At 54.4% G+C, this 13,837-nt stretch overlaps 6 protein-coding genes across 6 annotated transcripts; 4 read left to right on the top strand and 2 right to left on the bottom strand.

Moving 5' to 3' along the window:
* Nucleotides 1-92: 92 nt before the first annotated feature.
* On the top strand, nt 93-588 carry CGGC5_v014176 (uncharacterized protein; the record flags this gene model as incomplete). Its single annotated transcript, XM_032023506.1, has 2 exons — nt 93-381; nt 443-588. The coding sequence occupies 2 exons, from the start codon at nt 93-95 to the stop codon at nt 586-588; spliced, it is 435 nt and encodes a 144-aa protein (XP_031879660.1).
* A 397-nt stretch (nt 589-985) lies between these two features.
* CGGC5_v014175 (uncharacterized protein) lies at nt 986-1,510 on the top strand (the record flags this gene model as incomplete). The annotated part of the gene is made up of 2 exons (XM_032023505.1): nt 986-1,248; nt 1,306-1,510. The coding sequence occupies 2 exons, from the start codon at nt 986-988 to the stop codon at nt 1,508-1,510; spliced, it is 468 nt and encodes a 155-aa protein (XP_031879661.1).
* Nucleotides 1,511-2,882: 1,372 nt separating this feature from the next.
* Nucleotides 2,883-4,893, top strand: CGGC5_v014174 (Serine/threonine-protein phosphatase 6 regulatory ankyrin repeat subunit B; the record flags this gene model as incomplete). Its single annotated transcript, XM_032023502.1, has 2 exons — nt 2,883-2,968; nt 3,021-4,893. 2 exons carry the CDS (start codon nt 2,883-2,885, stop codon nt 4,891-4,893), a joined length of 1,959 nt encoding a protein of 652 aa, XP_031879700.1.
* Nucleotides 4,894-5,932: 1,039 nt separating this feature from the next.
* Nucleotides 5,933-6,654, bottom strand: SYS1 (the record flags this gene model as incomplete). Its single annotated transcript, XM_032023501.1, has 2 exons — nt 5,933-6,323; nt 6,404-6,654. The coding sequence occupies 2 exons, from the start codon at nt 6,652-6,654 to the stop codon at nt 5,933-5,935; spliced, it is 642 nt and encodes a 213-aa protein (XP_031879649.1).
* An 854-nt stretch (nt 6,655-7,508) lies between these two features.
* Nucleotides 7,509-8,005, top strand: new16 (Cytochrome c oxidase subunit 6B-like protein new16; the record flags this gene model as incomplete). The annotated part of the gene is made up of 2 exons (XM_032023500.1): nt 7,509-7,739; nt 7,835-8,005. The coding sequence occupies 2 exons, from the start codon at nt 7,509-7,511 to the stop codon at nt 8,003-8,005; spliced, it is 402 nt and encodes a 133-aa protein (XP_031879730.1).
* A 688-nt stretch (nt 8,006-8,693) lies between these two features.
* its3 (Phosphatidylinositol 4-phosphate 5-kinase its3) lies at nt 8,694-11,800 on the bottom strand (the record flags this gene model as incomplete). The annotated part of the gene is made up of 3 exons (XM_032023499.1): nt 8,694-9,491; nt 9,537-10,509; nt 10,557-11,800. 3 exons carry the CDS (start codon nt 11,798-11,800, stop codon nt 8,694-8,696), a joined length of 3,015 nt encoding a protein of 1,004 aa, XP_031879729.1.
* Nucleotides 11,801-13,837: the final 2,037 nt, after the last annotated feature.

The raw sequence follows: 13,837 nt of genomic DNA, 5'->3' as shown, positions 1-13,837 counted from the left end.
GGCCATGCATGGAACGCCGGAATTCACTCATTACCCCTCCCAGACTTCACTTCTTCATCTTCGCTTCAAATGAGAGTCTTCGAATCGCCGTCATGGACCTCGAGGCGGAAGTGAAGGATATTAAGAGCATACAATGGCTTGCCAAGACTTGTTCTAACATTCTGGAAGCTCTTTTACTCAAGGAAAATGCGCAAGCTGAGGAGACTACTTCTAGAGAAGGCCACTGGGCGTCTCGACAATACGCCGAATTCAACCTGTGGTGCGTCAAGGTTGGCGTGCATGGTCAGGGGCTGAGATCGATCGATATTCGTCTCAAAGATGTACCCGAAACCTGTGCTATCATTAGAGATTTGTTGAGTTCACTTCAAATCGATCTGAAAAGTACGTCTTTACTAAACTTGAGCAAACTCATCAAGACTAATCATCGCGAAAAAAATTACAGAAGTTCAGCAACCTGCCAACGATGTTCAGCATGCGGATAAATCCGAGGTTGAAATCAACGATTCGGATTCCGCATCGGATAGCTCTTCACTATCGTTCGACTCACTTTCTTCCCTCAGTGGCACTGAATTCAAAAAAAAGCAGTGAAGACGCCACAATAGGGGACAAGCAGGCTCTTCTATTAAGAAAGCACGTCGAAGACACAATCGACCGTCTGCATGGGCACGCTTTAGAGATCGACAAAGCGGGAGCTAAACATAGACGGGAAAGAATCAAGCTCTATGTTAAGAAAGACGGCCCAAGATTTGCTTACGAGGGCTATAAAGAGATCGCGTATCGAAAAGCGAAAGTTCAGTTTCCCCTGGCGTCAGACGTCTTATTTCATAGGATGGCGGAGTCATTTGCAAGACGAAGGACACGCTTCGATTATCTAAGAGAGCACCAAAAGAAACGAGCCATCGAGCTCCCGAAGGAAAGATCGAAAGTGACGGTTGCTCAGCAGCCGAAAAGTGCGGCCAGAGGCGAATTTTCCAGGGTTCCCACGATGAAGGGAACAGAAGCTCCTAAAACTTCGATTCCCGCCGTAGAGCAGCGCCCAAAAGACCAGCAGACTATATATTCCGCCACTGAGAGAACGAAGCTGGAGAGATCTGTTGAGAGACGACAAGAGAGGGCAGAGAGCGTGGTGTCCATTGCTCTGCGCCATCCTGGTTTTCCACCGCCTCCAAAGATTACTGGCCACAGCTTCCAGTGTCCGTATTGCCGCCTTGACTTCCGCGCAGCTGAAGCGGAAAAGGCCCGCTGGAGGTGAGTAAAGTAGTACCGATCCAAGACTTGCTCTCACTGACCGTAAAAATTACATAGCCAGCATGTCATGCAAGATTTTGAACCCTACTTTTGCCCTGTCGAGCAGTGCACGAAGCCTTTTGACCTGCCCAATCACTTCGACGGCTTATTGCACCACTTACAAGACCACGTTGAGGAACGATTCCATGTGAACCTTCCTAGCGGAGAACATCAGGATTTAGGCATATTGCGCAACGAGGTCATGTCTCCGACGAGAACCTAAGTGTTATAAGGAAGTCTGCCAAGCGTAAAGGGGCATTCCTTTTCAATAACTGCCCGTTTTGCGGAGGATATCCAGACGTGCTCGAGAAGCGCTTTTCAATACCCAGTGCACCCGAGGCGCAAGCTGAATTGCGGAGGCATATAAGACAGCACATGCAAGATATTGCTCTCTTTCTTCCACCATATCGGGAAGACATTTTTGACGATGATAACGATATCCAGAGCTCTTTATTCTCCCGAGAGCGAGAGAGAAATAGTAGTCTCAAGAGCTCGGACGACTTCCAAGAGTTGTGCCATCGAGACAGCTGCGATTGCAAAGACCAAGCCAAATCTGCCGCCGGGTGGTCTGGGGATCTGGAAATACCAGACGCGGGAAGTACAAGCGAACCAGATGCGGCGGACATCTGGGAAGAGTTGTTTCCAGGATTGCCTCGCTTTGATGGATCCGAACTGACCGAGGAATATTGCATCCGCGATGACATTCTTTACCAATTCCTAGCAACCAAACTCCGGTCTGCGTCCGATGATTCTTTAGAAGGCTCGGACGCAATATCAGAGTCTTCACAAAGAAATATCGAAAGCGTTTCTAAGACGAGCCGTAAAGCAAAGCGATCTACGATACTGGAATCACTAGCACTTGAAGACTACGAGATCTACCAGCGCGAATACTCCCGTATACGAGGCCCGGGAACGTACCAATGGCTTCTAGGCACTGATGCCTTTAAGACGTGGCTTTCTGAACCTAGCCAGACGTTCTCCTGCTACGGAATTCCTGGCTCTGGGAAGAGTAGCCTAGCCTCGGCTGTGATAGACCACGTGGTTGATCATGTCGCTGACGATGCGACAACCGGAATTGCCTATGTGTACTGCAATCAAGACAGAACAGCACTCGGCGCAGGTGACGACGCCTATTATCTATTTCTGAACATACTGAAACAACTGGCCGAGCAGCTTGCCTTGATAATCCCTGAGTTACAGTTCCTCTACAACACGCAAGACCTTTCTGGTGTGCCTGAATCTATATCAGAAGTTTGCCGCACAATTGAGTATGTGGCGGAGGGGTACTCAAAAATTTACATCATAGTGGACGCCATTGATGAAATCCAGGAAGGTTCTAGAGGTCGAATGGAGTTTTTGTCCGAAATGGTAAAACTAAGGAAGCATGTGGTTTCAACATCTTTCTAACTTCGAGGCCGATCATGGACATCACCCAGAAGTTCCTCTTTCTGACACAACTACCTATTGAGGACAGCACAAAGAGCTTTTTTTCTATGACTTCGAAAAAGATGAATGTGCCCCAAGGGTTCGGGGGCTGCATATATCTAGATTTCTGCCCGACTGATGGAGATATACGGAAACAAATTAAGCACAGAATGTCGCACTTGCCATACCAAATTAGGAGAAACCGCAACCTGCGAAAGGAAGTAGAGGACTGGGTTATTGACCATGCTGACGGCATGTATGACGACCATACTGAAAGAAAGAAACAGAAATGTTCTGACACGATGCAGGTTTCTACTGGCACAGGTATATCTGGATGGACTCGAAGAGCTCACTAATTCCAACGACGCTGATGGGGTGAGAGACAGCACTCGGGAGATGCTTGAAACCTACCATACTCAACATACCCACTACTGCGACTTTCTTGAGAGATTATCCAGCCGTATTCAGTCTCATGGAGGCTACACAGATGCCAGGAGAGCGTTGACCCTGGTTGCTATCTCATCACAGCAACTGACCACCATTGAGTTGCAGTACGTGCTGTCCACAAGCTTCATGAAGTCTTCGGAGGGAGACTGGCCTGAAATCAACGATATCCTCCTGGCCTGTGCCGGCCTCCTGGAAATCAACGACTGGAGGAACACCATTTCCCTTTCTCATGACTTCGTCAGGGATTTCCTACAAGAAAATCTCGGCGCTGACTTGGCCACTGGAAAGGCAGATCTGGCCGCTCTCTGCATCGACTATGTCTCATCTGGAGCTTTCGATACTGGACCTTGCTCGAACGAAGACGACTTCAAGGAGCGTCTCCAATCACACCCATTTTACAGCTACGCTGCAACGAACTGGGGCTCCTACGCCTATAAGGGTTTGATTCGCACCTCAAGAGTCGTAGATTTTCTGTCCTCGGAGTCTGCGGCACAGGCGGCCGGCCAAGCCCTCATGATGTCAGAACTTCCAATCGAGTATGCCCCCAAAAGCATAAGTGGCCTTCATCTGGCAGCTATTTTTAAATTGTACGATGCCGCAGAGCTCCTGCTGCGGAACAGCACTGCAGATCCGAGAACTAGCCACCATTTCACGCCATTGATGTACGCAGCAGGACAGGGCTTTCTGTCTTTAGCTTCGCTATTTATTTCTGCTGGAGCGGACGTTAACGCAAAAGACATACAGGGAAGGACGTCGCTCCATCTGGTGGCCATGAATGGCCACCATAACTTGGTCAATCGCTTGGTGAGTTTAGGAGCCGACATCAACGCGATAGACGACCGTGGTCTTTCACCACTACACATGGCTGCCGAAGAAACCGACTATGAGACTGCGTCTTTGCTAGTCCGCCTTGGAGCCACAGTAAATTGCAAGGACTACATGGGTTGGACACCGCTGTTGCGAGCCACAATGAATGGGTGCAGCAGGACCGTCGAACTATTACTTCGGAGCGGTGCTTCAATTAAAGATGCGGACATAAACTCCGTCGGCTTACTCTCCATAGCCGCAATTCAGGGACAAAGCAGCATCCTTTCAACTCTCCTTAAAAAAGGCGCCGATGTTGACGCAAGAGACAAACAAGGCTGGACGCCGTTGCTCCATGCTGCGGCTAATAGGCACAACTCGTCGGTAGTCAGCACTTTACTCGAATGGGGAGCCGATATACAAGCAAAAGAGGAAGATGGCTGGGATCCGCTGCTCATTGCCACATCGATGGGGCATGAGGCTGTTGTCCAGAGATTACTGCGTCACGGGGCGGATATCAAATCCACTGTGAAAGGAGGTTACACCCCGCTGTTGATTGCCGCATACCGAGGATACGAATCCATAGTGTATTCTCTTTGCGAGTTCTCATCTCCTCAGGACCGGGAGGCGAGAGAACAATTCGGACAAACACCATTGCTGGTCGCTATCAGACATGGTCACGAAGACGTGGTTGAAACACTGCTCGATTGGGACTCTGACATTGAGGCGAAGGAGGATAATTTTGGACAAACGCCGCTTCTCATGGCAGTTCGCCTTGGTGACGAAGAAATCGCTCATATGCTACTTGATGAGGGGGCCGACATTGAGGCCGTAAGAGCTGACGGCAAGGACGCGGTACAAATCGCGTCTACGCTTGAGCGGAAGGAAATTTATGACTTACTGACTAAAGAACTATCTACACGTCATTAGGAAAAATGTCATTCCTAGGTACTGTTTAAGGCTCTGTTACTCATATGCTAAAGCAGCTCTTTCCTCCCACCCCTGTCCTCATTTGTGTATTTGAATCACGCCAGGATGAGATCCCTATTTTTTTCTCTGCGAGGGCAAATACTGTTACTGTGGGCTCGTGTGGGCTCGTCTATGTCACTGTCGTCGCCATCACTCCTAGTTCTATGATGATTATTAATGTTATCATCGTCGTCTGCACTACCGGAATCTCGACTACCTTCGTCTGCAATCGAGGTAGTTAATTGCATGGGAAATGAAGCCGTGCAGACACTGGAAACTTAGGTGGTCTCGTCAGGTCTGTGAGGCAACGTACTAATAGTGCATATGCCTCTTCTATGAAACCGCGGGATCCATTGTACAATATTCACGACTGGATGTTTGGCGAAACTGCCAACGTCCGTATTAACACCGGCCCGAGCAAATGAATGGAGGAGTGACGAGGCTATTTAGTGTAAAGAGCTTCGATCTTCGCGGACAGTCTGTAAACCGTCTTCTCTCCCTTCAAGGGAAAGCTGATGACAAGGTCCGGCTTCTTGGCTAAGCAGCACCATGGACCATGCCGCCCTGCATAGTCACATTATCCGTTGATGGACATCTTGGGAATGTTGCAAACCTCTTGCTGAAAGCCCCTACCGGCTACATTATCGGGAGCGTTATAAACGAGGATGCCACCAAGAGCCAACCTAGTCTTATGTACGTAGTTCCATACCCACGACGCCCAGCAACTTCACAGATAATAATTTAAGAGAGCTTCCGTGCAAGTGTCCGGCCTTGCAGGACTTGAACAAACCACCGCTCATGACTACCCATGATTGAGAGACCAGACATACTCCTCAAGCCCATCCGGAAGCCTCACTTTCCTCCAATCCAACCCCGACCCACCGCCCATCCAGAAGCTCGAACCACAAGAAAGGGTCTATTCATCATCGCCACAACATACAATAATCATACAGAAACCCCAAAAACGCCATCATGCCCTCTCTCCAAACCACACCCTTCATTATGAATCTCTCCTCTCAATACCAACCATCTCATACCCCCCCTCCCCATCGCGCCCCCTCCCCCTCCCCCTCCCCCTCCCAAACCCAACACCCTCCTCCTCGTCCCCTCCAGCACCCCCATTCTGCTGCCCCTCCACACCCCCTCCGCCCGTCGCCGCACCCGCAGCATGCCCGCCAAACGAAATCGGCCTCAACTCGCGGTATCGCGACCCCCAAACCGCCAGCGCAACACATATCGCCGAACTGCTCGCCATCGCGCCCCACCACATCATGTTCCGCGGCACGCGGCCCGTGTACAGCGACGAGACGACGAGGTGCAGCCCGTGCATGGTGAGCGCGAAGTCCGGCACGAGCTTGGAGCGGCCGATCAGGACGATGATTGCGACGGCCCTGTGTTCCTCAAGTCAGCCACATTCACCGATATCTGCTTCCTCCCCCGGGAACCTCCAGAAGCAAAGGTAAAAACTCACATGCAGAGCCCCCCGTCGAGAACCCACACAAACGCGCTCAGCCAGCCCTGCGTCGTGTCCCCCCTCACGGCCTCCCACCCAAACACCAGCTCCATGCTGAACCGCGTGCCGGCCACCAGCGCCGTGAAGAGCATGAGCACCAGCGCGCCGGCGTAGTACAGGCCCTGCAGCGCCGCGATCTGCGACGCGATGCGGAGCGGCGGGAGCTCGCCGAGGGCGCCTGGCCGGGGCGGCTTGCGACGGCGGGGCATCGTTTCTGTCTCGGTGACGGTGGAGGCCTCGGCTCGGGTGCGTGTGTGTATTCGATCTCGTTTCTTGCGGAAGTTATGTCAGGCTTGCGGTACGGCGTATGCGTGTCTTGTTCGTTGTTCGTGGGAAAAAGAAGACGGTTGCCTTTCGTAAGTGTCGTTCGTTCCCCAGGGATGGGCAAGCCGGGGGGGAACGGGTAGTTTAAGATGGGCCAACGGCGCTCCGAATCTCGCTACCGGCGTCGCATATCAAAAAAAGGGCGGCCTATTGTCTTTTTGCGTTTTTGCGCCCTTGCTCCCTAATTTGGAACGGTAATCAAAGAAGAGTCTAAACCCCAGTCTATAGCAACAAAGAAGTGTAAAAGTTGGTTGAATGTAGACAGGTAAAGAAAAACGGCCCGCCGGACCCCGAGAGGTATGCGAAGCAAAGCCAGCAGCAGCGTCAGCGGGATGGAAGGTGTGTCCAGTTTGCGCCACAGCGCGCCCGAGCTTCTGGAAACCGTAGCAGCAAGGAAAGCTTCCAAGGTTCCAAGCAAGTACCTGCCACGTCAGGGGATCGTCGAAGCCACAGTCGAAGCCGGCGCTAGCGCCCAAAGGGGACAAGGCTGAGGCTGAACAGGCGCGGAAGCAACGGCCCCCACTACCAGACCTCACAATTCGCATTACGCTGCCGTCCGCACTCACCGCCCGCCCGGGAGAATTCTGCCCCTCCATCCGCGCCGACATCACCAAAGAAACGCCGGTCGCCACTCCAACACCCATACCACACAAACCCCCGCGAACCCCTCCGTCTCCGAATTCGACATCGAACACCGAGAATATCGTCCACCCTGAAACAGCCGATAGAGAACGAAACAATGGGCTTCTTCTCCACAAAGTCGGACGAGGACCGCCGCGCAGAGGAAGTCCGCTCCGGCGCCGTCGCCCCGAAACGCAGCGAGCGCCGCAAGTGCTGGGACGCCCGCGACGCCTACTTCGGCTGCCTCGACGCCAACAACATCGTCGACGCCCTCAAGGACGACCGCCAGGCCCGCAAGGCATGCCCGACGCAGAACGCCGACTTTGAGCGGGATTGTGCCGCTGCGTGGGTGAGTCCTCCCCTCTCTTGCCTCTCCTCACGTCCCCGGACGTCTTCCCCCTGCCGAGAAGCTAGCTCGCTGACTTGAACACCCCATGACAATAGGTCAAATACTTCAAGCAATGGCGCGTAGCCGACATCGCCAAGAAGGAGCGGATAGCGCAGCTCGAGGCCGAGAACGCCATCAAGATGGACGTGACCACCACCTTCGCCGACAACTCCAAGGGCACGAGCAAGGCCGATCTGCAAGACATGCTGGCGTCCAAGAGGCAGTAGAACCAGCATCAGCCTCTCTCCCTGTCGATACAAAGTCCCTCCGTCCCCGACATCACCCACCACCCACTTGATACCAAATCTCTCCTGTACAACACCATCGATGCCCTGGGACGAAGGGACATGTGTAATATAATGTATTCATGAAACAAAAGCTTGCCGTCACAAGCATGGCGCATTCAATGAGAATCAACTCTTCTATTTTGCTACCTGGACGAGACCAACCGTATGATGGGAGGAGACCGCCTCTGAATACCGTTTTAACCCATGAGTCTTTCCCTCTCAACCCTCACCCCATATCCACCGCCTCGGGTCGTCACTCCACAATGGTTTTTTACGTGATGACCTGTATGTATGACTTCTGTATGGAGAAACAAGAGAAAAAACAACTAATAAGGGAAAAGAGAAAAAAAAAGGAGAAAAAAGAAGAAGCATGCTTAATGCAATGGTGGTATCATCCATGTGAGAAAACACTAGTAAAAAGCTCTGTGGCTCGTCTCGGCTCTCTGTTGCCTCTGGTCGCTGTGAGACCTCATTGAACGAGCTTGCAGAATTGTCATAGACCCGGTTGATGCAATTGTGATTTTGTCGATCCCTCCGCTGCTTCTGCTGCTTCGTCCCCTTGCTTTTGAACTTCACCTGTCGTCACAACCCGAATTCCTCGATTCTTCTTCCGTAAAAGGGTAGCGCCCTACGCAAGCCCCACGCGGAACTGGCTCTCGCCGGCGGCCTCCTTCGGAAGAGGAGGCAGGTCCTTGTTGAGAGACTCTTTGCTCAGGCGAGACTTGAGTCGCAACGAGTCTTCGCGGCTCATAGATCCATTGCCGTTGGGGAGCGCCCCGTAACCGCTATCTTGACTCTCGGGCTTGAGGTGGTGGCCCTTGGGCGGCGTTGGAGGCGCGTAGTCCCGAAGACTAGCAAGTCTCCGTTCCATGCTCGTCTTAGCCGGGGTTGCTGGTCGGTAGTCGTCTCCGTCACGGCTGCGACCACCCACAGACGAAGCCTCGGCCGTCTCCTCAACAACTGGCAGGATGGGCGCCCCCTGGCCCCCCGACTCCCGACGGTCTACCGATTTTGTCGTCAACACCATTTCGGGCACGTTGGCCTCCGATGCCCCGTGTCTCTCGGTACGACGAGCTTCCTGGTTGGCGCGCTCGACAGTTTCGCGGGCTTCAGGAGATCTCGCACCTTCCGGCGGCGTTGGCGGAGGTTGATAATTGGGCATTGGTGGAATGTTGTTCGCTGTGGATCGCCGCCGCAAGCTGGAACTCCAGCTGGCGACGCGCTGACGCTCAGCAGCCGCTGCAGCTTCAGCCTGTTCCTGGTCCTTCCGCGCCGCTTCCCTGTGCGCCTCCTCAGGAGACATCGTGATGCCCTCCACGAAGTTGTAGAACCGATCACCATACTGTTCAGGGGGAAGGGCGGAGATCTGCGTCCTATCGCTGGTAAGACCCTTCCAAAAGTGCTCAATCTTTTTGATCATTCCGTACTACAATGGTCAGCTTAACTCACTCAACACTGCGGGCCAACTTACGTGAGTCAGACAGTCGATGACGCCCAGGTAGTAGATCTCTTCGGCGGGCGAATTGTCCTCGTGGGTTGCCTGGAAACCGCCGTCGTCCTGGTTGAAGATGTAGTTTGACCGGCTGTGCCCCTCCTCAAGTTCATTGGGCATCTGGGTCGCCGCCTCGCCCATGGGTATCGGACGCTCGTGTCGAATCATCTGCCTCAGCTCCCTAGCCTTGCGCGCATTCTCCAACTTAGAGGGCGTGCGCAAGAGCACCGACGGAGGCTCGCCATCCTCCCCTGTATTCTCGCCGCCCGGGTTGAATACCTGAAGCGTCTTGCCGCGGAGGTTCTCCTCGTTACCCCTGTTGAGATCGTGGATGCCGATAAGAAGAGAGTAGTCCATTATTTTGAGCTTCTTCATCAGTACCACATCCCGCTGCAGCTGCTCCAGGAAGAGCTTCTTCTTCTGTATGCCGAGTTCAAGGTGGCGCTGTCGTCGCAGCCAGTTCAGATCCTTCAAAGTCGCTCGTGGGTTCTTGTCAAGGTCGTCTTCCTTATAGTCGCGGCCGATCGTAGATCCCTTTAAGTCGAACGTAGTGTGGATGTCGCGGTGCGGAGGGAAGAGATTGTTCATGACGACAAAGTGAATCTTCTTTCCGTATGGCATCTTGACTCTGTGCAGGCCGTAGAACTGCGACAGCAGCGTGTTCGGGTTCTCGGTGACGTGGTGGTAATAGTCCTTGAGGATCTTGCGCAGAAACTTGTGCTCGGCGTGGTGGATGGTCTTGATGATGTACTTGTAGTCTCGGGAAAAGTAAAAGAAGCTGCCACTCTTTCCTGGGGACCCAAGCTCCGAAAGAATATACTTGCCCGTCAACGACATCAGGTAGTCGGCCGGATCGAGACGGAAGAGATTGCGCAGATGTCTGAAAACCCACGGGGCGTAATCCTTAAATTTGAAATCGTACTTCGCCGAGGGAACCATCTCATTACCGGCGCTGCGAACGTTAGCGTATGAGCAAAGGCTGTGGTAAAAAGCACGTACATGTCAAAAGTCGACTTTTGCTTCGCGTCGAAATCAGCATCCGTCAATGGACGATCCAACTTCGCGTTCGTTCGAGAGACGGAGACACGGATGCCGGTCAACATGTTGTAGGCGGTCACCCAGTTGGCGTGGTGCTCGTCCACCTTTGTTCCCACAAGTACCCTGTCGTCATCCTCCTCTTCTTTCCTCTTCCTCTTGCTCGCCCGCTTTTGCCTGTAGTGCTCCGCCCATCGCAGAGCATCGTCGTCCGGAACAACCTCGTCGCGGGGAGCATCGGATTGCATGGATCGGGTGTCTCTCCGCACCAAGTTCAGCGATGCCCTACGCACTCTTTGCGTGGTGCTCGTGTGAGAAGTGGGAGAGAAGCGGCCACTCGAGAATGCCGCGTCGGACCCATCCTTGGATCCGCGGTTGGACTGGGTGCCCGGAACCTCGAGCGTATGTCGGTGCTTGAGGCCGGGGTTTGGCGGTTGCAGCCCCGTAGATGTGGATGCATTAGGTGTCGCGCCGGCGGATTGGTATAGGGGCGGGGAGGAGAACCGTTGCGGCGATTGGGGGTTGTTGTAGCTGTTCAGATTAGGGGACAGAGATGAGGTGCTGACGGCGGTTGCCGGCGTCGTGTAACCGTTCGCGTTGCTCTGGGAGGGGATCGGCGGGGGTGCGTAGTTGGGGCTGCTCGTTCCATTCGTCTTTATTGTGTGATCAATCGAGCCGGCGGCGGGGGATGCAATTGACGGGGGCGTCAGGTAGGCATCGGTAGAACTCGAGTTGTCTGTGTCGGATGCGGGTTTCCTCACGACCTTGATTGGCGGCGGGGGCGCGGTGCGATCGGGCATGGCGATGGTCGCGCCATTTTGCAGCGGGTGCTTGTGGTTTCTGTAATCGGAGTGATTGTTTTGATAGTCGTGGCGGGAGTCGGTGTCGTGATAATCAAAGTCTTGGCCTCCTCCGGCCCCTGCCGAGCCGTTGGGCAACGAGTTCATGCTAGTCGGCCTCGTCCCATTCATCTGCGTGGGGATGGAATCAGAGACGTCGGAGGCGTGGGTTGACGACGTTGAGCTTTCGTCGAAACTATCATGGAGGTTGTTTGAACGGGAGGGACGAAGGGGCAGGGAGTGGGTAAACCCATTAATTGGGTGCTGCTTGTGACCAGACAGGTCAAGCGTGTGGTTTGGGTCGAGATCCAGAACGTCCGAGTTTGGCGAGTAGATGGGGTCGTTCTCGCGGGTAAGATACGTGGGCATGGTCGGTCGGCCGGGGTTCGAGACGCTCGGGAGGACAGACGGAAGGAGAGTAGGAGTGGAGGATGTGACGGGGGGTCAACGACTACTGCTATTGTGAGCGACGTCGTCTTTTGGTGTCTGTCCCTGAAGCGTCGTCGGGGGTGGGAATGAGGATTTCGTGTGGTTGGCTTCGTTTACTAGTCGGCAGAGAGAAGGAAAAATGCTGAGCGAGACCTCAGCACATGCTTTGGAGACCTGAAAAACGGGAAGAAAGTAAAATGCAGAGGCGGCCGTTCGTAGGTATCGTTGGTCGGTTGGGTATCGTTGACAGTATTGTGTAGAGCAGAATGGGCGATGCCGTTATCGTGCCTGGCAGGATCGATTGCGAGAGGCCTCGTTCCGGGCAGAGGATCGGAGATTAGGGATGGGGATGGAAAGGTGCTCCCGATGCGTCGCCGTCGTGCTCGTTCTCGCGGCTGGGGCAGAGTGTGCGACGATGGCAGCTGGAGCGGTGGTGGTGAAGACGGAGCGGATTGAAAATCGAGACGGAGGAGGATAAATCAATGGATCGGGCATGTCTCTGCGGCGAGGGTACGCATGGCTCCTTTGAGGTTGGTCGATAACAGGAGGAAGTTGGCAGGTGGTGGTGGTTGCAGTGGTGGTGTGGTGTGGTGTGGTGGTTTGGTGAATGGGAAGGAAAAGCTGGGGGACAGAGGTTTTGACGATGAGCGCGCGTTGTTGCGTGGGTTACGAGAGACACTGAGCCAAGGATACAGGGGCAAGCGGCGCTGAGAGACAGGAACAGGACCCGGTGCGTCCACTGTGAGAGGTCGGGAGGAACCACTGAGAGCCACTGAAGGGCCGACGTGGGCGCTGGACGGGGAACGATGGGGCCAGCCCAGGGGCGGCAGAGGGAGACGGCAAGGGTACGTACCGCCGATGTTCAGGTACCGATACAGCAGGAGAAGTGGAAGGTGCAGCAGACAAGATGCAGAGAAGGCAGGAAGGAAGGGGTGGGCGGGCACCTGCCAGCAGACTGGACGGACAGGCAGGCAGGCAGGCAGGCAGACAGACACCGACACCGACACAGACAGCACACCTCGCAGCAGCAGCAGCAGGAGGCAGGAGACCGCACGAAGACTGGACGGGACTCCACTGGGACAGGGCGGGACAGACAGACGGCACAGGGACAGAACAGGCAGTGACGGGCGGGGAAGAGGTATCTCTCCATATTAAACTAGCAGGGCGATACTTGTCGGCCCGCAAAAAACCAAATGAAGGGCTAGATGGACAACCCTGACTGGCCACAGCGCAAAGGGCACCTGGGCCGAACGAGGCTTGGCCGTCCACCGTCCAGCGTCCCTTGAGTCTTTTTTCGGGGGGGCTGGAGATTGGGAAATGAGTCCATCGCCCATCCAATGTCACTCACTCCCGTCACCCACAACCACCACCGCCGCTTTCTGCCATCGACCTTCCAGAAGCATTTCCTGTCCCCGTCTGCTGGAGGCCACCGTCTTCCCTCCCTCCCGAATACACGTATTCAGAGATGAGAGCTCCAGCAAGGTCATCTGTCATCATTTGGGGCCGCCCGGGACGCAAGCCAGCCGTCGTTTAGCCCGCCATCGTCAGCCCCCCGAAACGAAGCCAACCACCGCCAGCTCACACAACCTAGACTTCACTAGCAGCCAGGCCACAGAGTACCTCTCTACTGATACCTCTCTGCGGTATCGCCATCGCCCTTCGCTCTGGCCGGCGAAGCCAACGAGCACTGCACGTCCCGTGGCCAATCCGGTCCCGCCCAGCCCAGGCCCCAAGACGCCGTCAACGCCGTGTTTCCGGCCAACTGGGTCAAATTCGGACAAGCCCGCGCCCAATCTTGACGAATACAGCGAATACAACACCCAAGCTGCCAAGCCTCGACTCGAAGCAGCCCTGCGGCGGAAGCCCCTTGGATTCTTCTTTCAATGGAACCCACAAAGGCAGTCTCAGTATCAAAGACACAAGAAGTGCTGCGTGCTGCGTGCGCGACGCTATCAACGCCGCTTCTCGTCCCCGTTG

Source organism: Colletotrichum fructicola (assembly GCF_000319635.2).
Source record: "Colletotrichum fructicola Nara gc5 chromosome Unknown KSG_Nara_v1_contig08, whole genome shotgun sequence".
Lineage (NCBI taxonomy): Eukaryota > Fungi > Ascomycota > Sordariomycetes > Glomerellales > Glomerellaceae > Colletotrichum > Colletotrichum fructicola.
Note: the sequence above shows the minus strand (reverse complement) of the source record. Positions and strands in the feature narration are given on the sequence as shown.